Source organism: Bolinopsis microptera, chromosome 9 (genome assembly GCF_026151205.1).
Source record: "Bolinopsis microptera isolate Bmic1 chromosome 9, MBARI_Bmic_1.0, whole genome shotgun sequence".
Classification (NCBI taxonomy): Eukaryota; Metazoa; Ctenophora; class Tentaculata; order Lobata; family Bolinopsidae; genus Bolinopsis; species Bolinopsis microptera.
Window position 1 is genome coordinate 10197060 of NC_087080.1, and position 26433 is coordinate 10223492.

At 38.7% G+C, this 26433-nt stretch overlaps 3 protein-coding genes and 2 long non-coding RNA genes across 7 annotated transcripts in view; 4 read left to right on the forward strand and 1 right to left on the reverse strand.

Annotated features, from left to right (window-relative positions):
- Window positions 1-26433, forward strand: part of LOC134820871 (uncharacterized) — a 1079557-nt gene that overhangs the window by 1039842 nt on the left and 13282 nt on the right. The gene's annotated exons all lie outside the window — the stretch shown is intronic.
- Window positions 1-26433, reverse strand: part of LOC134820881 (FUN14 domain-containing protein 1-like) — a 103755-nt gene that overhangs the window by 6883 nt on the left and 70439 nt on the right. For all 3 annotated transcript variants that reach the window (XM_063831529.1, XM_063831528.1, XM_063831527.1), the window contains exons 2-3: window positions 17120-17185; window positions 13744-13819 (exon numbers count right to left, since the gene is read on the reverse strand). In XM_063831529.1, the coding sequence (XP_063687599.1) occupies window positions 13744-13819; window positions 17120-17178 (135 nt within the window). In that variant the 5' untranslated portion in view covers window positions 17179-17185. The remainder of the gene's footprint in view (window positions 1-13743; window positions 13820-17119; window positions 17186-26433) is intronic.
- On the forward strand, window positions 4217-5718 carry LOC134821134 (uncharacterized). The gene is made up of 4 exons (XR_010160978.1): window positions 4217-4480; window positions 4744-4892; window positions 5022-5159; window positions 5300-5718. It is a non-coding gene; the product is annotated as an uncharacterized LOC134821134 (long non-coding RNA).
- On the forward strand, window positions 6039-12696 carry LOC134821062 (uncharacterized). Its single transcript, XR_010160965.1, has 4 exons — window positions 6039-7807; window positions 8178-8326; window positions 12000-12137; window positions 12276-12696. It is a non-coding gene; the product is annotated as an uncharacterized LOC134821062 (long non-coding RNA).
- On the forward strand, window positions 20124-23570 carry LOC134820781 (transcription factor Jun-like). The gene has a single exon (XM_063831392.1). It carries the CDS (start codon window positions 20285-20287, stop codon window positions 21365-21367), a length of 1083 nt encoding a protein of 360 aa, XP_063687462.1. The 5' UTR covers window positions 20124-20284; the 3' UTR covers window positions 21368-23570.

The following is a 26433-nucleotide window of genomic DNA, read 5'->3' on the forward strand; positions in this document are numbered from 1 at the left end:
CATGCTGCCTGGGATCAAGAAGGGTACTTGTCAAAGAAAGCAGTTTACGTTTAACAATGCGCTCAAAAACTTTCATGACTAAACAAGTAAGGGATATTGGTCTATAGTTTTCAACCTCACTTTTCTTACCTTTCTTAAATATTGGGACAACATTTGCAAGTTTCCATTCTTGTGGAATGTAGCCGCTGTTGTAGGATCCACGAAAAATGCATGTTAGAGGGTAAGCTAAACCTACGGAACAATTTTTTAGAATTTTACCGTGTATGCCATCTGGTCCCTGGGCTTTATTTGAATTAATATTTGAAAGAAGCTTACGAACATCCCGATGATCGAAGTCAATATCAAAATCAACATCATTGACATAGGAGATGTCAGTGTCATAAAGTGAAGGATCCGAAAACTGGTTATAAAAGAAAGAATTGAAAAGTTCAGCTTGATCTTTGGGATTGAACCGAAGCTGTCCAGAATAACTAACACAATTAGGAATACGGCAGGAGTTAGATTTATACTTAACATGTGACCAAAACTTCTTAGTTATAAGCGCTGGATCATCACTATTAAAAAGATTATCTCTTATTTTGGCTGATGAGAGCCTCTTAAAATCTTTACGGCTAGTAACAAACTTTAACTCATCAGAAATAGAACCAGAAATTTTAAATTTAGCTCTGAGTCTATCTTTTTTACGGCATGAAGAAAAAAGTTCACTATCGAACCACGGGGGTTGGAACTCTGATTTAATAATTACTTTAGGAATATGTATATCAACTAAATTCATAATGCAGTCTTTAACTAACTTCCAAGACGAATCAGGATCTAGGCATTCTAGGACTTGCCAATTAATCGAGCATAATTCACGATTAATCATGTCCCAGTTTGCTTTCTTAAAATTATAGATTTTACGTTTAGGAGTTTTCTTACGGGAAAAGGAGCTTTTAATTGAAAAAGTGACAGGAAAATGATCAGATTTGCACACGGAATGAGGATCACAGACATTCAAGTTATCGATTGTGTTATCATAATTACTGAGAAGAATGTCTAATGTATTACCACTTTTATGGGTGGGTGATGTGATCAACTGGGAGAGAGAAAGATCACTGAAAGAATCTATGAAGGATTGCTCAATAGGTACGGTACTGGATGAAGATAGCCAGTCTGTATGGGGGAGATTAAAATCACCAATAACATAGATTTTAGGGGGATTCTTTTTGGAAACTAGCTTGCGAATATAACTAACTATGACATCATGATTAGGTAACCCAAGAGTTCCTACTCTATAACAAGTACAGATTACAATACTCTCTTTGTTAGGAAAAGAAATTTTAACGGCAAGCATTTCTGCACCTAGGCTAACTGGTAGTCGGGTTGTAGTGGCGTCGAGATCAGACCGAACAGCCAAAAGAACACCACCTCCATTTTCCCTAAACTTTTTAGGGTTATTAGGATCTTGAGGATGAGTCTTTCTCGTGCGGTCATTGCGGAAGATTTCATATTGAGAAGAAGGAAAGATTTCGTTGCTAGAAATAGATTTTTTGAGCCAAGTCTCATTTAGGGCAATTATGTCAGGCTGCTCTATGTTAGCAAAGGATTGAAGTTCGGAAATCTTATTACCATCAAGAAGGGGATGGGAGGAGCTTAGGTTACTGAAAGGAATGAGACCTTGGACATTTTGGTAGAGTACAGATAGGGAGTTGGGACCTGGATTAAGCATAGAAGGATTAACAAGAGTTATCAAAAGAAAGTTAAGAGAGAAAACCCAAAGAATGAATAAAGAGACTAGACGCCTGAGGCGGCTGGAATACTTGACTCTATTCATCTTACCAGGGAGAAGAACATTTCTTATAAACCATGAGGAGATAATTACAAAGAAAAGTTTGATGTGGGAGCAAGCAAGAAATGGTATAAGATAACGTGGGCTGTCAAGGAGTAGAGAGGAATGAATATTAGAATCTAGGGGGAATACGGTGTTCATGGACCTAACCGTGGAGAGAAGAATTGGGAGAAAGTAAGTCATGATGAGAGAATAGAAGAGAAACATATGATTATGATAATTGTAGTTGATGTGTGGGGTGTATGGAGACTTAAATGTGTAAATTTTGTTAGGTATAAACGTGTTGATATGTATAAGTGCATTTCTTGACTGTGTACGAGGCCTTTTGCATGCAAAAAGACCTATTCTAAGTCTAAACGATTCATTGTCTAACATATTGGAAAATGGACAGTGACCGAATGTACCTGAAATGGGAGGCATAAAATTGAGAAAAAGATTAAATCAGAGATTTGTTTGAGTTTTAATTTTAGGCGCAACGTCTTAATCAAAATATTAAATGGAAGAAAAGATCAAAGATTTAAATTCCCAGAAGATTATTTACAACCCTGTCAAAACTGTGTTCGTTTACAACAAACTTAAGCCAAGTGGACAGTAAACCTACTCCTCTCATGTTGAGATGAAGCCAATCATGGTATAGAAGTTCATTACATGATCTAAAGTCTCGAGTTAAAAAGACTGAGAAACAGTCTAAGAACACGCAATTATTATTTAGGCATAAGTCTTTAAGTAGATTATTAAAATCTAGAACATTCTTTGCTATGTAGGAATATAAACATTTAATAGGAAGACAACATTGGATAATTATAATTGCAGCGGGAAATAACTGCTTAGTGGTGTCAATTAATTCAGTAAGATACTTCCTAAGGAACTGAACCCCATACTTAGAATGTTTAATGTCATTTGTACCAACACTCAATATAATTTTTTCAATATCGTCAGCTTCTGCAGCTGCATGAGTTTTATGAAAATTATGAATGTTTTCAGTGATGTCTCTAATTTTTGCACCACTTTGAGACACATTGATTACTTTCCTTCCCCGGAATCCCAACTTATTTGTCCGTACGAATTTTGTCATTGACGTACCAAACAGGACAGTGGTTTTCCTGCTCTTCGGTTTTCTTGGAGTATTTCGGTAGTAAAGGGTTGGTGTTGAGGTGGTGGTGGGCGGCATAGGAATTGTAGTGCGGGCAATCTGCTCCTTGACTACATTTGTATCTGTCTTCGGTATCTGGCAGCGAAAAGATAAGCTATACCGAGTCCCCTTAACTGAGCTCTCTGCACGAACCTTGTGAAGACAATATTCCTGACACCCCGGTTTCATAATATACAAACTACAGTCCTTTGGGGTGATATAGCATTTACTGTTACATCGCTTATCCCCATTTTCTGGAATTATGTCGATGGTCCTCTCAGCTCCAAATGAAACTACATAAATACCTTGCGACTGGTCAAGAGACACCTCGTCGTCGTTGTGGTACCTAGTTGCACAAGAACCAGACTTGTACATGCTTGCTAGGCATGAGTTTAGCTTGCAGCCAAACTTGGAGTTGATATCATGCATAAGCTCTGATATCCCAGGATAATTTAAAATATCGATTGGCTCCTTAGTCGTGGTGTGTCCATTTGAGGAAGACCATACATATTCTTCTCCAGTCGAAGTGAGCCACTTTGTGGCAGTTTTCACAGCAGTTTGCTTGGCCATAAGTGTTTCAAGTTCAGACATCAACGTGCCATGTTGAACACTCTTGTTCTGAACAAAATCTGAATGCAACTCCAAGAAGTCCTCGCATTTAACAGAATTTCTCTTAAGTTTCATGACATTCTCAACACTGGCCTTGAGAGCTTTCAGCTCATTTAATGAAAACGAGTTTAAAACATTGGTAACAGAATTCAGATCCATAGTGATGTGAGGAAGAGGGAGGAGAAAATGGCGGTGAGGGAGGAGAAAATGGCGAAGTCAATACTGTAGCCCAGGAAGTAGATGCGTTGCTTAGGATACAAACGGTCACGTCATAGTCTCTTCTATCGCTTTGACATTGGGACCTAAAATTATTTGTTATATAGTAGTGTTGAAAGTATTAAAACTGATAAAGTATTAAAACTAATATTTGTCCATAAAATTTGAACTGATAAAGAAGTCCATAATCTTGATATTTCAACACTAAGTCTCGCTTGAATTTCTCAAATGTACATTTTTGTTGGTATATTTTAATGTCGAAGCCTCGAAGGGGATGATATTTGTTTAGACCTTTCTCTAATCGAACGTCACAATACCACCACTATGCAGTTATATGTGAATTTTCTTTTGATTTAAATTTTTTTTCCCATTTAGCCCGTACCCATTTTGGCCCGTTAGATTATTAAGAAATTGTACTAATAAATATCTCAGAATGAGTCTGTGTGACGAGGAATACACCGTAGATCAACTCTACGATATTTCACTCCATCCCGACAAACTGAAGTCCTATCCTGGTTTCCAAAACTTGCACAAATTGACGTCTGGTACTATTACTTTTCACTACGATCTACCATACGATGATATAAAGGAATTTGTAGAGGAGGAGAAGAAAACTATTTTAAGTAAAGTCCCGGAGGATGTGATAAAAAGCAATGGAGTAAAGTGGGAGCATGTCGGATCTACTTCCATTAAAGGTGATCAACTTAGGAACGGGGTTGAAGGCTAATAAGATCTCAAATCAATTTGTTGATCTACTCTGTTACAGTTCAGTTTGCTAATTTTAAAGACTGATAACTGAATAGGCGCCTGCATTTTAAGATTAACACTTTATGCATTAGGAATTCGCAGCACTGAAGACAACATGCAAATAGCGTGAATTACTATTAGTGGTATTAGTCAAACGAGGAAATAAGTTAGATATACCGGCAGCCAGGGTTTGTTAAGCCAAATATCTCAGGTATGCCAGGCACAATATTTCCAGATTCCTTAATCCTTTTTGACTGCCTGCCGATTCCAAAACCTATTTTCACTGCCCTGATGGATTCAGGATTCTCGTTCGTCGGCTCCAGTTTTCATCACCAAGATGATATTTGGTTCATAAAGCAGGTTTAAACAGCTTCTTCGGTAAAACTAAATATAATTATCAAATAAATTAATTTATAACCATATTCATAAGTAGTTGCAAATGTTGCCATAACTAATAAACCACTAATAATAGGTCACATTACATTTCAGATAACTAGAGATGGATCTAGACTGGACAAACAATTCTTCATAATACACGTTACCCCAGCAACCTTAGGGCTATCAAGAGTTTTGGTTGAAACCAGAGACAGATGCAATGAAAATCAAACAGATTTTGAGACCTATAAGGTATTTTTGAAAATATCGGCTGGTTGTATCAAATTGTCACATGACTTTATATTCGGGTTGACATGATCATCAGTTATCGATATGGACGCTGACATTCATTTGACAAAAACAGTCTTGAAACCGCAAATTTTAATCCCCAGGAGGCAAAAGTGAAAGCAGCAAAACTCTTGATGGAAGAAAACGTTATCGGTTACAAGATTGAAAAAGGATCAAACAAGCTTTTTGCAGAGCTTAATGAAAATAATCCAAACTATTCTGTGCAGGGAAAGTAAACCTCAGAGCAGTATGACAAATCACCCGCGACAGGATGAAGGATAATTAATTTCAAACTAACATGTTTTAAAATTTTATATAAAGTTGATTAATGTGTCGTGTAGGATATATTTATGAGTCAATACTTCACATTGGAAGTTTCATCTTAGACTGATTTGGATTTCTATTTTCGCCACTGCGAAAATCCAAATTTTGATTTACTTTGGTTTGAAAAGTTGCTAATATATCAAAGTTATTTTTAATATGTATTTTAACATGTAATAATTTATCTACAAATTATAACAAAAATCGAACTGTTTGTCTTATTTATTAGCTTTTGAGATCCATTAAAAATGTGGAAAAGAGTCCTGAAACACCCTGTATAAACAGGAATGAGGGAAGCCCAGAAGTAACTGCCCAGTGGCCACACAGCAGATAGGAGTCGGCTATTTTGGCTGTATTTTAACCTAAACTTGTTGGCCCTTTTTGTGGAGTTGTTGTGTCTTGAAGATGTTTGTGTGTCGGAAGTTGCTGATTGGTTGAATCTTCAAAGGTAGGTTTATTAGTTGAGGATTATTTGTTTATTAGTTGAGGATTATTTGTTTACACAATGCTGCACAGTATTTGGTAATAGAATGTGTAATTAATATTACAGATAATCAAAACAATAATAACATCCCACACAATTAAACAAGAGTTTGTGAGTTCACATGATCAGGAGAAGATCAGTAATTTCCTAGCTCAAACATAAACCTAATTAAATCATTGTGTGTAAAGAATTTGGGGTAAAGATGACGTTAATTAAGTGTATGGGGTCACGCAGGCGTCGTGAATCAGGTGTGTCATGTTTACAAGCAATGCAAACATCGTAAACAGATGTATGACTTCTTCAGTTAACGTTAATCAGGTGTCGTTAATTAGGTTCATGACCTCCTACAGTAGGCGCTAATTAGGAGTTGCATGCTGACAACGAAATTTCACTGCTTAAACTACAGTATAAAAACCTTCCACCAGATTTACCGATATCCCGTTTATCCTCTGTTTGAAATTAAGTTGTTAAAATTTTGACTTCAAGCCGCATATCACAAATATGTACAGCATGATTCACGTGCATGAATTGACTTATTTGCTGTTTAATGAGGTCTTGTAGTTTAGATTATCTTGCCGTGCATGCAGTGAGAAAGTTATTGACTTGTTTTTTAAATTTATCCTTTAATTAGTTTCTCACGGGTCATAGTTTTTCGGTCAACTGCTATCTCGAAAGCCAGTTTCACAAAACCCCCAGATATACTGAGATTGGGTGTATCAAGCCGTATCTGACATGAAAATAAAATCAGCAGGAAATAAGCTTATTTCTGATACGGCACCAGTTTGTCGGGCACGTGGAGTGACTCAGTCACGAGTTGCCGTCACTTGATAGATAACGTGACCTATATGATCTTTAAAATACAGTACTCAATAAATATCAATAACCAAATTGTCACGTGACCAAAGTGCGCTGTCCAATAGCAGTTAGGTAAGCTGTCATGTGGCAACCACGAGAGTAACACGATGGTAGCAGCATGGCAGGATGCTCATTGGACAATGAACACTTTGTGTCGGAAGTAGATACAGTTTTTTGCCTATTTGATACCAGGTCAGGAGTTCTATAACTTACCATAGTACATATGTGTGTCGCGTATGTGAGCACAAAACTGTGCTCTTTGGTTCACCTTGCTTACTTTTCACTTCCCTTTATGTTTTGGATATGTATTCAACACAGATATTATTGAATTATTATCATATTATTATTATATACTGAGGCTCTGTTCTTTATTTCTTATAGTTTGCAGTCATAGTCTGTCTTCGTTTTAATTTTCTTTCTGTTGTAGTTGCATAAATGTATTTCAAGATCTTCTAAATTGATGCATTTTACATCTTGAGTCCCCGAGCATAGCTAAACTATTTTTCTGTTGTAAATGTACACGTTCTAAAAACCTAGAAACACACTAACAGCAAACCATTCTTAAATGGTAGATATTAGCTGTATGTGGGCAAAGTTGTTTTAAAATGCTTCTCCTACATAGCCGTAGCCAATAGCCATGTCATGTTGATCCTTAGATTAGTAAGAAATTGTACTAATAAATATATCAGAATGAGTCTGTGTGACGAGGAATACACCGTAGATCAACTCTACGATATTTCACTGCATCCCGACAAACTGAAGTCCTATCCTGGCTTCCAAAACTTGCACAAATTGACGTCTGGTACTATGAATTTTCACTACGATCTACCATACGACGATATAAAGGAATTTGTAGAGGAGGAGAGGAAAACTGTTTTAAGTAAAGTCCCGGAAGATGTGATAAAAAGCAATGGAGTAAAGTGGGAGCATGTTGGATCTACTTCCATTAAAGGTGATCAACTTAGGAACGGGGTTGAAGGCTAATAAGACCTCAAATCAATTGTTGATTTCAAAGACCCATAACTGAGTGAAGCCTGCAGTACTCTACTCATATAGAGTACATATATCAGTAGGCGCCTGCATTTTAAGATTAATACTTGATGCTTTCGCATGAATTGCTACAGTGATATTAGTGGAACTAAAAAAGAAGTTAGATAGTTTTAAACTAATTACAACACTACAAATCTATTACATTTATTGAGGGAGTTATAGAAGGAACATATTTAATGTAGTTTGAGGAGTCCTCACTTTTCTCACGTCCGACAATGGAGAGGCTAATATGCCTGCAGCCAGGGCGTTGTTTGTTAAGCCAAATATTTCAGGCATGCCAGGGACGATATTTCCAGATTCCTTAATCCTTTTTGACTGCCTACCGATTCCAAAACCTATTTTCACTGCCCTTATAGATTCAGGATTCTTGTTCGTCGGCTCCAGTCCTCATCACCAAGATGATATTTGGTTCATAAAGCAGGTTTAAACCGCTTCTTCGGTGCAACTAAATATAATTTATCAAATAAATTAATTTATAACTATCTAACATAAGTAGCTGCAAAGTGCAAATGTTGCTATTACAAGAGTATTATACCCAACATTGACCGGCGAACTGATAGCTACTTCAGAAGCAATGAAACTACAATCTTCTAGATAAAATGAGTCATAGTACTTTCAGCCGGAGCCATCATAAGTGACATAAATCTAAAAGATAGTATGGTTAGTTTCTAAATATAATAAACTCAAACTCTGAAAAGGAAACTGCCGTGAAATATGAAACATCAATAAAAGGACCTATTATTTAAAAAAAATAATTTATGGAAAGCCCCTCAGACAAAATAAAAATCAATTATGCAATAAAGGAATCTTAAAAGGGTTTGTACTATTCATTCCTGAGGGGCGGAGGGAATTTAAGGCATGTATATATCGGTGCTCCTTAACATCTAAACTACTAGGACTTGAATTTTCTAGGATACACACTGAAACACTATTGTTAAAATTTTCCTTCTGAGTCAGTCCATGCTCTATATGGAGGTGGAGTCCTACGCAGTTTGAGTCATCATCCGTGTCAACCTTTTGCCCACTGATGATCTTGTAGAATGCTCTTCTGTGTTCGCCAAACCTTACCCGTAGCATTCTGGTGGATTTGCCTACGTATGGTTTCTCACACAGTTTACATCTGATCAAATATATGATGTTGTAAGTGATGCATGTACCTGGTGCTGGTTTTACCCGTTTCCCATTGATGCTGATTTGTGTAGCACTATCAATAGACTCACACGTTGCACAGTTCTTCTTTCTACACGGCCTTGTTTGACCATGCTTATTCCCCAGAGCTATTTCTTTCACCTTAACCAACCGGCTTTTGAGGTTGCTTCCTGTTTTCTTGACAAATTGGAAGAACTTTTTGCCATTCTTCTTTTCTTCAAGGGTGTTACTCTGTTGTTTTGAGTCACTCAGGTTACAAAAACTTCTGGTCTTCTTTAAGTTCTCCTCATACTTTTTCACTGTGGTGACAATGTCAGAGTCACTTCCGCAGGTTGAGACAACCCTTATTGGTAGGATCTCTGGCTTCAGTGTGTTGTCCTTGGGAGGTCTTCGTTCAAGGTTTCTTTCGGAGTTGAGAACTTTTTTGCTAATGTTGTTCACCATTTTTGAGGGATAAGCAGCTGCCTTGAATGCTTGGCTTAATTCACTCAATCTGGTTTCCAGTCGTTCTTGTGAGTTGATTATTCTCCTGAGTCTGATACACTGGCTGTAAACTATTCCACTATAAATGTGGTTTGGATGTGCACTGCTAAAATGTAGATAGCTCCTTGAATCTGTTTCCTTGATATGGAGGTCAGTTTGTAAGTTTCCCTCAGGGTCGAAACAAAACTCGATATCTAGAAAAGCCACAGGCGTGCCAACTTCCTTCCATTGGGATTCGTCAATGAGTAGCCCATATTCTTTCAAGGATTTGTTTACATCGGAAATCCACTGGTCAAATTTCCTTTCAGTGCTGTAGAAGAAACCTGCACCATCGTCAATGTACCGTCTTACAGTCCTGACTCTCTTCATCATGTCAGTGTTACTGTAAACGCATTTGTTCATTACATAAAATACAGTTATGTTGGCCAACTGCACACACAGACTTCCACCTGTAGGCACTCCGTTCTTTTGGACGTACCACTTGTCTTCGAAGCATCCAATAGAGGATCTTAGACTGATATCAACGAGGTCGACCAGCCAATCACAGAGTGCTGGTGTCCAGTCTGGTCTGGTGGTATTCATTGCATGATGAACGGCTTCCTTGACAAGTTCAGGGTTTAATGAGTCGTAGAGAGCTTTGAAGTCGAAAGTGAAAGCTCGGAGGGCTCGTTTGTCTGTTTCAACTTCATTGCATACTTCAAGCCATCTCAGTGCGTCCGTTGAGTCAGTCAGTAAGTCTTCGCAATAGTCCTTTTCAAGATTTTTGAAGTACTCACTGGCCAAGAAGACATCACTCCTTTTTGCTATTCCTTCCTGTAGTGCAGTGACTAGTCTCACAGGGGGCTCTATGCCTGGCACAAGGTCTTTTCTCTTCAATTTGTGGATCTTCAAACTCGGGTAAAAGTAGGCTTTTCCTGGCTTGAAATGTGAAGAAGTGCTCTTTGCATTGGTCTTATCTTTCCCCTCTTTTGTGCTATCATTATCAGAAACACCCATGACACTTTTTGCAGTCATCGGATGGATAAAACCTTTCTCTTTACCTTCAACCCATTTGAGGAATAACTCATGGTGTAATGTTTGGGTGAGATCTTCCTTCAGTTCAGTATAGATATTCGGGTTTTGGAGCTTCTCAAGTGTCTTCTTCCTTAGTGTCTCTGGGTTGATAATGATCACTGCACCTCCTTTATCAGCTTGAACAACGGATAGTTTTCCCTCATTGTTCATGCACTCAAGCCATTTTAGGCCCTCAGTCTCTTCCTTTGACAAGTTCTTCTTTGTGTCGCCTCTTGTAGTTTTCTGAATGGTCAATCTCTGGTCAAGGTCCGCCTCCATACTCTTCACAATATCATTAACACTACTGTCATCTGATGACTGTGATGAATAGTATGATTTTTGGTAGAGTTTTGGTGGTATTTGGGGCAGATTCGGGGTTTCAAGGTGTAGGTACAAAGCCCAACCCTTTTCCAAGTACACACACAGCCCCGGGTGGGACAGGTTCATTCACAAGGATGACAACACTTCCGTCCTTTATGAGTCTTTTGGCTTCTTTCTCAGTTCGTCTTCTGTTTATCTGCCGTCGGTTCTTAAAATTCACACGCTTCTTATTTCCCTCAATGAGTTGAAGAGTTTTTAATGTTTTTCTTGGCCACCTCTTCCACTCAGTTTCCTCTTGTTGTTTGTAGAAATCAAGTTTGTTTTGGTGTTTCTCCTTGGTTCTCTTAACCTCAGAGGGGACTAACGGGATTTTTTCGTGTGCACCAGCCTTAAAAACAGAGGCCATGTGTTTGATTTCATTCAGTTTGTTTTTGATGGCCTCTCCTAACATCAGTGTCTCTAGTACAGAAAAATGTTTAAGTTTAGATGCATCAGGGATAGTAGGGGCTCCTTTAACCCGAAGGGATGGTGGTGGGTGTTTCAATTTCACGCAGTTTCTCAAGAATTTCAGTTTCATTTTCAGCAACTGAAGTTTCTGGAAGACTGTTTTTTCTCCTGTTTGAGAGTTCTCTAAGAGGTGGCTTTCATCATTTTGATTCACAATGGGTTGGGTCTTCCCATTGTCTAGAGAAAAATCGGGCTCCAGAACCATAAGCGCCAGGTTGTCCAAAACGGTTAAATCACAAGAGTATTATACCCAACATTGACCGGCGAACTGATAGCTACTTCAGAAGCAATGAAACTACAATCTTCTAGATAAAATGAGTCATAGTACTTTCAGCCGGAGCCATCATAAGTGACATAAATCTAAAAGATAGTATGGTTAGTTTCTAAATATAAACTCAAACTCTGAAAAGGAAACTGCCGTGAAATATGAAACATCAATAAAAGGACCAATTATTTTTAAAAAAATCATAATTTATGGAAAGCCCCTCAGACAAAATAAAAATCAATTATGCAATAAAGGAATCTTAAAAGGGTTTGCTATTACTAATAACCCACTAATAATAGGTCACATTATATTTCAGATAACTAGAGATGGGTCAAGACTGGACAAACAATTCTTTAAAATACACGTTACTCCAGCAACCTTAGGGCTATCAAGAGTTTTGGTTGAAACCAGAGACAGATGCAATGAAAATCAAACAGATTTTGAGACCTATAAGGTATTTTTGAAAATATCGGCAGGTTGCATCAAATTGTCCCATGACTTTATATGGGTTGACATGATCATCGCTTATCGATATGGACGCTGACATTCATTTGACAAAAACAGTCTTGAAACCGCAAATTTTAATCCCCAGGAGGCAAAAGTGAAAGCAGCAAAACACTTGAAGGAAGGAAACTCATTGGGTTACAAGAAGGTAAAAGGATCAAACAAGCTTTTTGCAGAGCTTAATGAAAATAATCCCAACTATTCCGTACAGGGAAAGTAAACCTCAGAGCAGTTTGACAAATCACCCGCGACAGGATGAAGGATAATTAATTTTAAGCTATCATGTTTTAAAATTTTATATAAAGTTGATTAATGTGTCGTGTAGGATATATTTATGAGTCAATACTTTACATTGGAAGTTTCATCTTAGATTGATTTGGATTTCTATTTTCGCCACTGCGAAAATCCAAATTTTGATTTACTTTGGTTTGAAAAGTTGCTAATATATCAAAGTTATTTTTAATATGTATTTTAACATGTAATAATTTATCTACAAATTATAACAAAAATCGAACTGTTTGTCTTATTTATTAGCTTTTGAGATCCATTAAAAATGTGGAAAAGAGTCCTGAAACACCCTGTATAAACAGGAATGAGGGAAGCCCAGAAGTAACTGCCCAGTGGCCACACAGCAGATAGGAGTCGGCTATTTTGACTGTATTTTAACCTAAACTTGTTGGCCTTTTTTTGAGGAGTTTATCCGAGTGAGCATTTAACCACAAACGTACAATTGGTATTTCATTTTGGGTTCTAGCCGATGTCAAGATGTAAAATTGTTCGGCACTATGTGAGTTTTATAGAGTAGCACAGAACTAAGCAAAGTAATTGGGAGACTTATTTTGGGAATTCCATAGAATAATTTCGGACAGCAGACTGTGCACTGCAGGGATCGAATCAAATTATATCAATTATAATGACGTAAATATCATTACGAGAAATCAAGAGTTCAAAAATTGCCCGCTCCTTCCGGCTTTATGCTTATGTAAACGGTCGCACTATAATCTAATATGCTGAACTGATTGTTGGGTTGTAATCGACTTTGAGCGGTAATCGACTTTGTCTGTGTTTACAGATGCAAGCTATATTTAAAGCCGCCATTTTAGTCATATAAATAACTAGCTTAATTCAGAGCATCACAATGCAACGTGCGCGAATATCTGATAATGCGTACGCGCCAAAATAGGGGTCCTTTTTACATTGAAATGTCTTTCTGTAATGGCGCGCAGAAGATGAAAGGCGCGCTGGAGGTTGAACACAGAATTCCACGTAATATGGCTGTAGAACTTCTTGTTCCAAGGCCTAACATTCTACTAGAAAACTCGATATTAACCTGGCACTTTCGGGAAGGAGAATATGAATATAAAATCACAAAATATGGCATTTTATAGATGTGGATACTGGTGGGGAGGTGAAGCATATTTGTTTTGACACGTGACAGCAATTCAGGGTTTTGATAGGTAAATTCTGGAAACTGGTTAACCACTGGCAGTCTGGCACGTTTCAGAAGAAATATGTTTCACTTCCTCACTAGTATCTATTAAGTAAGCCAACATTACCTGAACAGCAAGATATCCAACCACAGCAGTAGCAGCAGCGTACTTGCTCACTTTCTTGAACAAATAACCAGAGCAACTGAGGAAATTAACATGAATTAGCAATCTAGGTAAACTATAGGTAAAAATATAATATTAATCATAAGCTAAAATGTACTAATCTTTGTATTCTAAATGGGGAAAAGAAGAAACATTGTCAGTCAGTCGAAAAAAATTGTCAGTCAGGCTATATGGCAGCTTTGTAGATGTTGTGACAATGCTAGTGGTGGTCCCAGGCTTGCGACTGGAATTGAAAATGTGACGTTGTGACGCTGTTGTTGTTGATTTTCCACAAAAACCAGTACACAGTGAGACAGATTCAAACCTTATATTGTGACTGTTATCACGGTTTATATTAGTGCTGATTAATTAATTAATTGAAAGGCCCTTTAAAGGTCTGATCGGTGTATGGCTAGTCTTCACGAGTAGACGCGAATTGGATATTACTGATGAGCTTCACGCCAGTTTATTATTAACTTGTAATTAATTTAATGGGTAATTAAATCTCGTGAATAACAAAAATTATATACAATTTAAAAGCTATGTACCTCCGTCAGATTCTTTGCTAGCAGTTACAAAGTTGATAAGGATTATACATGTTTTTTAACTTACTATACAAATAATCGATTTGAGTAGTGATACTGAAATCGGACGATAAGGTTTGGATAAGGTTTGGACATTAGTAATTTTCCATTAGCCGTTCGTTTACTCATAGAGTAGCCGGGGGAAATCAGTAATTCCAATACTGAAACTTATAAGAAATCGAAAGTCGAAAGTAATATTTATGACTTACTATAGATCATTATTATATTTTAATACTAAAGACCTAACATAATTATTTCCACCAGAGTAACGATGCAACACAAGTAAGTAACCTATCTGAGCAGCAGTAGGTAACCTATCTGAGCAGCAGTAGGTAACCTATCTGAGCAGCAGTAGGTAACCTATCTGAGCAGCAGTAGGTAACCTATCTGAGCAGCAGTAGGTAACCTATCTGAGCAGCAGTAGGTAACCTATCGGAGCAGCAGTAGGTAACCTATCGGAGCAGCAGTAGGTAACCTATCGGAGCAGCAGTAGGTAACCTATCTGAGCAGCAGTAGGTAACCTATCTGAGCAGCAGTAGGTAACCTATCTGAGCAGCAGTAGGTAACCTATCTGAGCAGCAGTAGGTAACCTATATGTGCAGCAGTAGGTAACCTATCTGAGCAGCAGTAGGTAACCTATCTGAGCAGCAGTAGGTAACCTATCTGAGCAGCAGTAGGTAACCTATCTGAGCAGCAGTAGGTAACCTATCTGAGCAGCAGTAGGTAACCTATCTGAGCAGCAGTATGTAACCTATCGGAGCAGCAGTAGGTAACCTATCGGAGCAGCAGTAGGTAACCTATCTGAGCAGCAGTAGGTAACCTATATGTGCAGCAGTAGGTAACCTATCTGAGCAGCAGTAGGTAACCTATCTGAGCAGCAGTAGGTAACCTATCTGAGCAGCAGTAGGTAACCTATCTGAGCAGCAGTAGGTAACCTATCTGAGCAGTAGTAGGTAACCTATCTGAGCAGCAGTAGGTAACCTATCTGAGCAGCAGTAGGTAACCTATCTGAGCAGCAGTAGGTAACCTATCTGAGCAGCAGTAGGTAACCTATCTGAGCAGCAGTAGGTAACCTATCTGAGCAGCAGTAGGTAACCTATCTGAGCAGCAGTAGGTAACCTATATGTGCAGCAGTAGGTAACCTATATTAGCAGCAGTAGGTAACCTATCTGAGCAGCAGTAGGTAACCTATCTGAGCAGCAGTATGTAACCTATCGGAGCAGCAGTAGGTAACCTATCGGAGCAGCAGTAGGTAACCTATCTGAGCAGCAGTAGGTAACCTATCTGAGCAGCAGTAGGTAACCTATCTGAGCAGCAGTAGGTAACCTATCTGAGCAGCAGTAGGTAACCTATCTGAGCAGCAGTAGGTAACCTATCTGAGCAGCAGTAGGTAACCTATCTGAGCAGCAGTAGGTAACCTATCTGAGCAGCAGTAGGTAACCTATCTGAGCAGCAGTAGGTAACCTATCTGAGCAGCAGTAGGTAACCTATCGGAGCAGCAGTAGGTAACCTATCTGAGCAGCAGTATGTAACCTATCGGAGCAGCAGTAGGTAACCTATCTGAGCAGCAGTAGGTAACCTATCTGAGCAGCAGTAGGTAACCTATCGGAGCAGCAGTAGGTAACCTATCGGAGCAGCAGTAGGTAACCTATCTGAGCAGCAGTAGGTAACCTATCTGAGCAGCATTAGGTATCCTATATGAGCAGCAGTAGGTAACCTATCGGAGCAGCAGTAGGTAAACTATCTGAGCAGCAGTAGGTAACCTATCTGAGCAGCAGTAGGTAACCTATCTGAGCAGCAGTAGGTAACCTATCTGAGCAGCAGTAGGTAACCTATCTGAGCAGCAGTAGGTAACCTATCGGAGCAGCAGTAGGTAACCTATCTGAGCAGCAGTAGGTAACCTACCTGAGCAGCAGTAGGTAACCTATCTGAGCAGCAGTAGGTAACCTATCGGAGCAGCAGTAGGTAACCTATCTGAGCAGCAGTAGGTAACCTATCTGAGCAGCAGTATGTAACCTATCGGAGCAGCAGTAGGTAACCTATCTGAGCAGCAGTAGGTAACCTATCTGAGCAGCAGTAGGTAACCTATCTGAGCAGCAGTAGGTAACCTATCTGAGCAGCAGTAGGTAACCTATCTGAGCAGCAGTAGGTAACCTATCTGAGCAGCAGTAGGTAACCTATCTGAGCAGCAGTAGGTAACCTATCTGAGCAGCAGTAGGTAACCTATCTGAGCACTAGTACTCCATCTAACTACCCTAAATTAATTTAACCGTAATTTGATTTAGCAAGTGACAAAACTTAAATGAATATGGATCTCTTAATAGCATTTTGGACTTGAGCCCAAAATGACTTAACAAATGATCAACAATATAAACTGGAAATGGAGTACATATGTTAACCATGTTGATAACTCTGTGATCAAGGTAAGGGAATACCCACTACTCTATTGATCGATGTGAAAGAGCTATGAAGTCCCTTTGCCTAAAAACCAATGACAGACATACCCTTAATTGTATTATTGTATATCTTAATTTTATAAATGAAAGATAGTTCGGTAATTTCCCTATGTTCTAAATTCCAAAGTCAGGGATGACCCTCGATCAGTCAGTTATCACAACAACTGATATATAAGTTAGAAGAAAATTAAAGCACACGAATTTTATTTTAAATAACTATGTCATATTTCATGGATTTAAACAATAAAAGGTTAAGGACTAAAGTAAATAAAGTAAATCACAGTGTGAAAATTCACATACATTCCTGCTAGTGCCCCCGTGGCAATCTCCTGCTGTGTTGGTTTCGACTCTTTCCCCATGATTTATCTACGGAAGTTAAATTTTTATGATATTACATGGATTGCTAGAGATGAATAAAAAACTAAAATAAATGCTGAAAACATAAAAATCATATATTATTTGAAAGGATCTGAAACAAAAACCTTGTTGTATCAACTATATATGTTTTCATAACCCCCTAAATAAAAATAAATGAAATGGAAACAATAAATCAGCCTGATTTATTAGAAACGTACCACCACTGGTAAAGTTATATCAAGTTATATCATTATACAGCCCAAAGAATATTCTAGAATTTGTTACATTACACCACAGTGGTCATAGAGCCTAAAGGAGAGCCCTTTGTTGTGTTAATCTTGATGGATGTGTTGCTGTTTAGCAACTTTGACATGTACTAAGTACTTGTGCAATGTGCCCACACAAAGGCTTCAGGGTAATGAATTTCCACTGAGATTCTTTTTAGTATCGATTGTTACGATCAACTTGAAAATGTTCACACCATAGAAATATATTCAAAAGTGTAGGTACACTATTATTGAAAACGTAGGATTATTGAGAACGTAGGCTAAATCAAGTTCACACAATCGAATAAGATTGAACGGCATGAAGCCAACAAGGCTAAGGGGTTCCCAGACAAAGTTTTCCTCTGGTATCCCTGGCAGCAATCAGTACAAAGCGAAATAAAATGCTAGGTTATAACAAAACCCAATAAATGCAAATACTCTTGTCCTCTCCTGACAGAAAACCTTAACACAATTTGTCTAATGCCTCTATTTACTAACAATGCAGGTGGTGTCAGCCACTTTCATTGATAATTGTGACGTTCTAGTTCAAGAAGTCTAAGCTTAATGCATAGTTGCTCATGGCTCGATCAAAATGATCGTTCAAAGATTAGTTTCATACAACGAATAATCATGTCAAGCCGATTTTATAGAAAGTTTCCTAATCTTTACACTATCAGTTCTATGAAGGTAGTTCACACTCTATGGACAAATACAAACACAAATGTTTAAGATGCTAGTTATAAAATAACTTTAAAAGTATGAAACCTCTATTTCTAAAACTTGGATTGTGCTGAAAAAGAACCCAAGTTTTAGAAATAAAACTTGGGTTCCAGCGAAGGTACAAAAAGCTTCATAAGTTGAATATTTCGATCAATAGCATGCTTGTGACGAATGATCACAGCACCAAAAAACGGAAGGAGGTTTAATTCTTAGCTCTACAATTGTTATCGCTGTGGAAGAATCAGTAGATAACAAAAGCAAGCTTATGCACTAGAGTTGTTAGAAGTATTTTGTAGGAATTACGTAGCGCTCGATTCAGTAAGCATTCGCGATTAACTCCATGGTATAACATTGCGCGGCGTAAAGTTTTTTGTTGGTCATAGTTTTAAAATATGGATTGTGTGTCGTAACTAAATTTCAAATTAACGCCAATATATGATAAGTTATTTGTATGTTAATAGTTAAGTTATTTTGAATACACTAATTATATTTTATATCAGAAGACCAAATAAAAAGATGGACCATGGAAGACTGAAGACGTCACCGCTTCGACGCGCCGCGCGCATTATTATGTTAGCTGTGTGCTGTTCGCTTCTAATAAGCAGTTTTGACAATTATAGGATCATAGTTCCAATTGATTGACGATGTCAATCCGTCGAGATCGTTGCTTTGCTTCGACGACGGTGGACGGATTCGATGCGAAGCAAGAATGCTAGTTTGCGCGGCGCGTCGAAGCGGCGAAGTCCTCCAAAGTTCCAATTTTAACAACTAGCTTATAACTGATAAAAAGGTTGGCAATTTGGCATCATTAATCAAAAAGCTTTGTGCCAGCTAGATCGGCTAGATCGGCGAGATGCGCTACTGTGCCGCGCCGAGCTGCCATGAATTGACATCGTCAATTAAAGGTTCATGAGGCTATACAATTACAAATAATCACATTGCACATTATATATAAATTAAATTCAATTTTAAAATATTAGCTATCAGGGATTTAAATATATTGTATTCATACCACGAGCAAGCAACAATTAGTAATTATACGGTGATTTTCCACTTTACTTATAATATGGACTCATAATTGCACAATTAAGAAGCAACTATAGTTATGTATGGTATAAAATCACTTTTGAATTTTGGCCGTAAATATGCAACGATGATACGACAGTACAATAAATATAATTAAACAATGAAATTTTGATTAAATCTATTAATCTATAAATATGATTGGGCGTTTTGTTTTACTAAAATCGTTGTTTTATTAGTTATTTTATATTATAGTTATATATTTAAAAATAGTAATATGTCACATAAATATGAAGTAAAGTGCAATGTGTAAACAATAAACTTGCTGTACGCATAAAATAATTTTACTGAATGTCACCAATTTATTTTCTGTTCCGCCGAATCTTTTGGAAATTAACTACTACTATGTGAAAGTCTGAGTACCCGGGCGACAATATCTCAGATTCATTTATGCTCTATCCAATGAAATATATTTCGTCAATCTCAGTTCGATTATATCAACTGCTTTGCCCGTATTTGACGCCGCGCACGCTGAGTAAAGAGAACAAGCGCAAATCGGCTTAAATTTTTTCGCGTTGGATAAACGTGCTCATCACATGGCTCACGTGAATCAAAATTTTAGGGGCGTTTTCGACCGGAAATCGGTTTTTAGACTACTATGACCCGATCTAAAAGTGTTATAGGTGATAGGATATGGTCTAAAACATATCTCGAGAAAATCCTCGAAAATTGGGCGTTTTTTGGCCCCATTACCATCTATGGGCATTGTCTTTTCATGGTTCGGAAGTAGTGACGTTAGGTCACGCGCCTCTACGTAGTGGTCATATGGCCGTTTCTCGCCTGTGACGTAACGCAATTGAATCTATTGAAACGCCGCGCCTGATTTGAACAGCCAATCAGAAAGGGCGATGAGTTCACATCTAAATATAGAGTGGGAGAGCACATAACGATTCATATATACAAGACGCAGACTCAGCAATTGCTTACTTTTCGAACCTGTGCTATCTTACGTATCGCTTGAAGTTGATTATTAGTTTTTAGTATTCTTGTGTGTTGAGTCATATCAACCAAACTGAACAGCAAAACCCTGAAACGCAAAATGATGGAAACCATGTCTCTTAATCCGGAACAGTTTTACAAACCTGAAAAGAAGGACGAGAAACCTCAGCTGAAACTCAACTTGAATCTCGGCATGGATGATCGATGGAACTCTGTGCATCTTTCATCTCCCGACCTCAAAAAGATCGCTATCAATACACCTGAGCTAGAGAAGATGGCATTCAACAGCTTGAACAACTACAGCACCTCAATGCCTCCCCCGTATTCTTCACATCACGATGATGCGCCAGTCCAAGGACCCACCCTTGTCGAAGAAGACCCAGATCAAGTTTCCAGAGGATTCATCGCCGCTCTCAGAGACATTCACAACCAACACGATTTCAAATCTGAGACCTTCAACATCCCAGCTACAGTTGCTGGCCCCGCTGTCTCCTACGCCGGAGAAAACCCTTACTCCAAACCTCAGATCCCAGAGTGCTCGCAGAGCTGGCCCAACTTCTCAGTTCCAGTGTCTAACTACAACAGCTACACCCAGCTCCACCAGCCCCAGTACATCTCCAGCCAGCCTTCCTACATGCCCGAACAGCTGCCTCAGTACGATCTGCCCGAGTCAAAGCTTGACTCCTTTATCCCTGACCCATCCCAGATCGACAAGCTCAACCTGACGACTGCCCAGAAGCTGAACATCTACACCCAGATTCCAATACACGAGGTTGCAGATCCAGAGCTTCAGGAGCGACTGAAGAGTGAGAGAAAGAAGATGAGGAACAGGATCGCAGCCAGCAAGTGCAGAAAGAGGAAGCTCCAGAAAGAAGCTGAACTCGAGGACAAAGTGAAGATTCTGAAGAAGAAGAACGGTGATCTCTCGACCCAACTACAGGGATTGAGGGAAGAAGTTAAAGGATTGAAAGTAAAGATTATGTCCCACGTTCATGCTGGGTGCAACATAAAGCCCTTCTCTCTGAACGTAACGACGACAGACAGTGAAATGCCGCCCACCTCACAGCGTACCCTCAATAGTATGGTCGGAGTGACCACCCCAGTCGGCAACGGAGCCCTACCTATCGGACATTCAGCGGCAACGACGCCCGTTGTCAGCTTACCTAGCATGCATCTGGTGTAATGTTTTAACGTGATTTTAATTTATTACTGTACCAGCCTCTGTGATGGGAGGTTGAATTAACACTGAATAGGTGCATTCTGTTGCCATGGTGGCACCTGCTTGTCGTCATGGTAACCCAGTTTTCATGCTGAACAAAGAGAAAGGGACTAATATCACGCGGTCTGAAATATTTGCTTTATATTGTGAGCGCTCGAGACGTGTTGTACTCTCTATTTTTAATTTTGTAGATTTGTGATGCTAAACAAATGGTACCCTCTCGAACTCCAAATATAATATATGATATATATGTCGGCTCTGTGAAGAGCAGCTTGGCTATTCCAGAATGATAAACCTTGAACGATTTCCTTTGTCAGTTATTTTTGAAATCGATCTTTTCCTCGAGCTTGTCTCCATGGCAACTCGTACATCTGGAATAGTAGGCTGTCTTACAACTGATTATAATGCAGTGGTGGTAAGATGTTGAAGCCACTTTGATCTTGATATACATATCTTCATGAAGGAAGAATTACATTGATTTAGAACCATTTTCCAGATTTGAGGACAGTCCCGGACCCAGAATATTAATTACTGATTTGCAACTATTTGTACTATTTGAACAGATTTGTGTACATTTATCGGCTGATTGTTATTTTTGAGAAAAATTTTTGGTTGAAAGTAAGACGATATATTTTGATCATAATTTTTGCCATTATAAAATTTCGAATTTCGAATTGAGAGAATGAAATATCACGTAGCACGTGTGTAAGTGTCTGTGTGTTTGTGAGTGTGTTTGAGTGTGAGTGGTAATCTTGTTTTCCCCGTGTTTTGTGTGTGTTTGCAAACAAAAACTCCCAAGTAAAGCTGCACAGTGCCCGAGTCACAATTATTACACAACACGTTTTCTTTCCGAGCTCTCGTCATTACGACACATTCCATCGCTAATCAAATCATTTCGTCCCTCTGAATATTGTGACCTGGTGCTACCCGGGCACTGTAATCCCCTGCCGGCCTCCCGGCAAACAAAGCATAAAACATATTCCGGCATGCTCCTGGGATTGTTTAATCCCACGACGGAGCACTAAACTTACAAGAGGTAGGGGCTATTCTGCTCCTACTGATCACCCGTTATTATAGCCTGAAATCCTGTTAGCTCCGTTTTTAAAGATTTGCTCGACTACAGCTCCCCATGGGACACATGATTGGATTTTGCAGCTCGGAATCAGGCTATATAAGGGATTAAACTTCTGCATTGTGATTTATGTGGTTGTAGAAAAAAAAAACATGCCACTGCTGCCTAGCACCCTAAATAATAAAGCTTGTAACTAAAGCTGCAGCATTTAACAATTCGCTGCAACATTATAGCTGAGCGAATTTGTATGAGGGATTCTGTGCCGCTCTAATAAAAACAAACATTTTTGTCTGTTGAAGTGTGTGTGTGTGTTGTATTGTGAAGTTTGACCCAACAAAAATATTGTGTGAGCTGCCTGCTACGCTGAAAAATAGTTAAAATGTCACCAGCTTTTGTATTCTATCCAGCTGAAAATTATGATCAACAAAACGTTCCTATATTTTTATATTACGTCGATGTTTTCTACACATTATGCCAGATTTTTTGAAGTGCACCCATGCATAATTACGATTTAAATACCCATTGCTCATGCTATCCGCACAGTGCCATATTTTTTAATTTTGACTAAAAAATAAGCAAGCTGTATTTACTTGTTATGTTAATTTAACCGCACCTTTCAAGACATTCTCAAAATATATTTTACGCATTTTGATTTCTTCATATGGCTAAGAAAAATGCTGAGAGCTTATTAAAGCTGTTATTGTTAACATGTATTTATGGTTAAAGATGTTATTTGAATTTGTGATTTTTACTCCATGATATGTGATGATAATGATATGTTGTGTACTTTTTTTTGAGGAAAACGGCAGTTTCTAATATATTTTTACGAAAAAAAACTGATTATCAGTTCTGAAAAAACAAATCCGCATGATGCTCCCACCATGAAATATTATGAACAGTTACTTTCTGTGCCTAGCAGTATCTTTTTCCGATCTGAACGTTTCCCGGAAGTATCTTGCAATGTTTTTTATCGTGGGCTTATAATAACCATGAGTGACTTACAGGAATATTGTGTGAATATATTAGACGGAATATTTTGACAGAAAAATTACATTGTTACCATATATTATGTGCTGGAACACTTGTGACATTTAACATGCTGTGTATTCTTTTGTTCTTAACTTACTCAAATACAAGTACCGAAAACACAAATCGGATCATAACGAAATTATCTACCCTTTAATTATTTCAATTATAACTCTCTTAAATAATGTACTCTCCACCCACACACACACACACATACAGAAACGAGTTCTGAGGGCATATAGCATGTATCACATACATAACGTAACATATATGTTGAAATATGTCATCACACTGTAGTCAGTAAGCAAATAAGTCCTTGAGGTACTGGCCGAGGTTGATAAGGTGTTAACACGGTAACCCTGTAACCCAGTAGCCCAGTAGCCCTGTCATGTAATATGTACATGTAACCGGAATGTTCTCGAACAAATCCGTGTTAACAGAGCAAAAATCTCTCCAGATACAACAAAAATCGGCAGAAACTTCGGCAGAAAACCACCATCTTCACAGCTCACACACTGCGGTCGATATGTACATTCATCGTGGGTGCCTGTGAAATTTATGACAAACAATTTGTGTATATGAGATCGTGTATATCGTTGATCAAAACATTAGTGCAATTTACTCCTCAAGTACATGTGTATAATTGAGTGTATACTTGGTGCTCGCTCTCCGGTGTGTATCTGCGGGCCGGTCACTGTTAACCCACATCTAGTACTCACATTTCTCTCTCTCTCTCATCTCTCTCTCTCTCCAATACGGCCTAGCTATTTTCAATTACCTTTCCCTGTTCCAGTTCGGTCCGGAGTATTTATGCCCCAGTAACCACATCAGCTGGTCTATTTGTAGTGGGCCGGGTTTCTTTAATTACACTCACACACACACACAGTAAGGCACGTACCGCTTTTACACGAGTCATGTGGCGGCCATTATTTGTTCAGATCAGCAGCACCTTGTTGCTGTCCGGCACAAATAGTGGAGGAGAGAGAGAGAGAGAGAGAGAGAGAGAGAGAAAGAGGAGGGTTGTTGTGCTTTTCCTGGATAAAATTGAGCAGCTAATAACAGGTACTAATTGTGTGACAGTACAAAGTGAGGCCGGCACTAGTTTGGTAGAGGTGTGGTAGTAGTGTGTCACTAAGTGTGGGGGGGTGAAGGTGCAAGGAAGGGACAGGGCCAGTAACCTAATTAGCCCTTCACCCAGTGGTTGAGTTAGCCTTGTTGTTTTCTGCCCGAGACAGCCAGTACCCTACACGTGCAACTCCTCCACAGCACATGTCATGAAGCTCGCCGCACGTGCATTATTTCTCTCCTATCTCCCAACTAAAAGTTCGGGTAATTAATCTGAATCCGATCTGCAACCGACAGCCTGGACACGTTTTCTCAGGTTTATCTTTTAAACCTTGCAAATCTCGCCCGCAAAACCAGTCAGGGCGTGTTCCTTTCAATAAACAAGTCCCTGACAAATGGAACACCGTATTATTATTCTGTCTTTTTTACATCATCTTGTGGACCTCAAAATGCAATTTCTCAGCTTCCAGAACTTTCCTAATAAAATTACATCCAGCTGCTTCTCGGGGCATTTATTTAAAACCAACAGCTCCCGGTAATGTGTACAAAGATAGCAGTTTCAGCTTGTCGTGATGCTATTTATAGTTACACACTATTTATATTATAACACACGGTCGTCTGCCGTAGCCTCATGTTTAGTTCGATGCATCATATTGTATTTGTATGGACTATTCTAGAATATTCCACTGAAATATTCCAGAAAATGAACGTCTTCGATACATTATCCTTTGGAAATTAATCTAAATTTTGATAATATCAATAAGGGGTCCCTCTCAAACATAATTCATAATAAATCTTTGTTCGTGAGCGACAATTAATGATATTAGAGTAGGAAACACCTGGCCGAGCTGTTCCGATTGGCTTTCGTCAGACAACAGAGCTCTCTGATTGGCTGCCGATACCATAGTTTCCGGCTTTAGTCAGGTGGCCATCACGTGCCTTGTTAATTGGTAATATACAGTTATTTAATTCGAGTCAGCTGACACGTCCTCTCATACAAACTATCACTTGTTATTCTACATATATACCGGGGTTCAGGTGAAAAGTGCCACAAACTTTAGGTCTAATTTTTAATACGTCTAGGAAATGAGAATTTTGAAATTATCACTATTAATAATTTACTGAAAGTGATAGTCGGCATGTGTGTTCAAATGGTTAGGCATGATCCAATTAATAAGATGGAATTAGGATAAAATTAACCATCATGAGGATTTAGGCTCCCCTCGCCACGTGTATAAAATGTACTGCAGCACTGAGCACAGTTTTGTACATCAGTTCAATATTGTAGATAATGGTATTGAAGATACTTTAGATTACTGCTGCAATAAGGACATTCTGGGAGTCATTAATACCCCGATGGAGAGTAACTGCAAGTTCAGTGATTAATGAGCAGTTAAAAGAAACACCCTTTAATTTTACCCCAAATTCTCCGCACAATTCTCCCACAAATTCCCCGATAATTCCCCAATAAATTCGCTGAGAACATCTATATTAGAATCAAGTTAAACTCACCGTAACACCCCAGCTACTCAACCCCTTATTTAAGGTAAATACAGCCCAGGAACAAGATTCCAGTTAATGTGAGGTGGTTGGTTCCGGGCTGGTTCCACTAGATCATCTCTGTGAGAGTTGTTGGTGGCAGGAGGCACTGTGTCGCTGATCTGCGGGGCAGATGGCTTCTCTAAACTTAAATCACTATATTTTTGTTTGATCACCCTGACGCAAATCGTAAGGCGAGTAGGACCTTGTTAATTTCATGGAGGACTAAATCTTGTTCAATCTTCTGGAGGAGTTAGATCACGAGGTACGGGCCCTCTTTTTCTGGATAAAGTTTATCGATAAGATTTGATGTCTACGACTTTGCAGA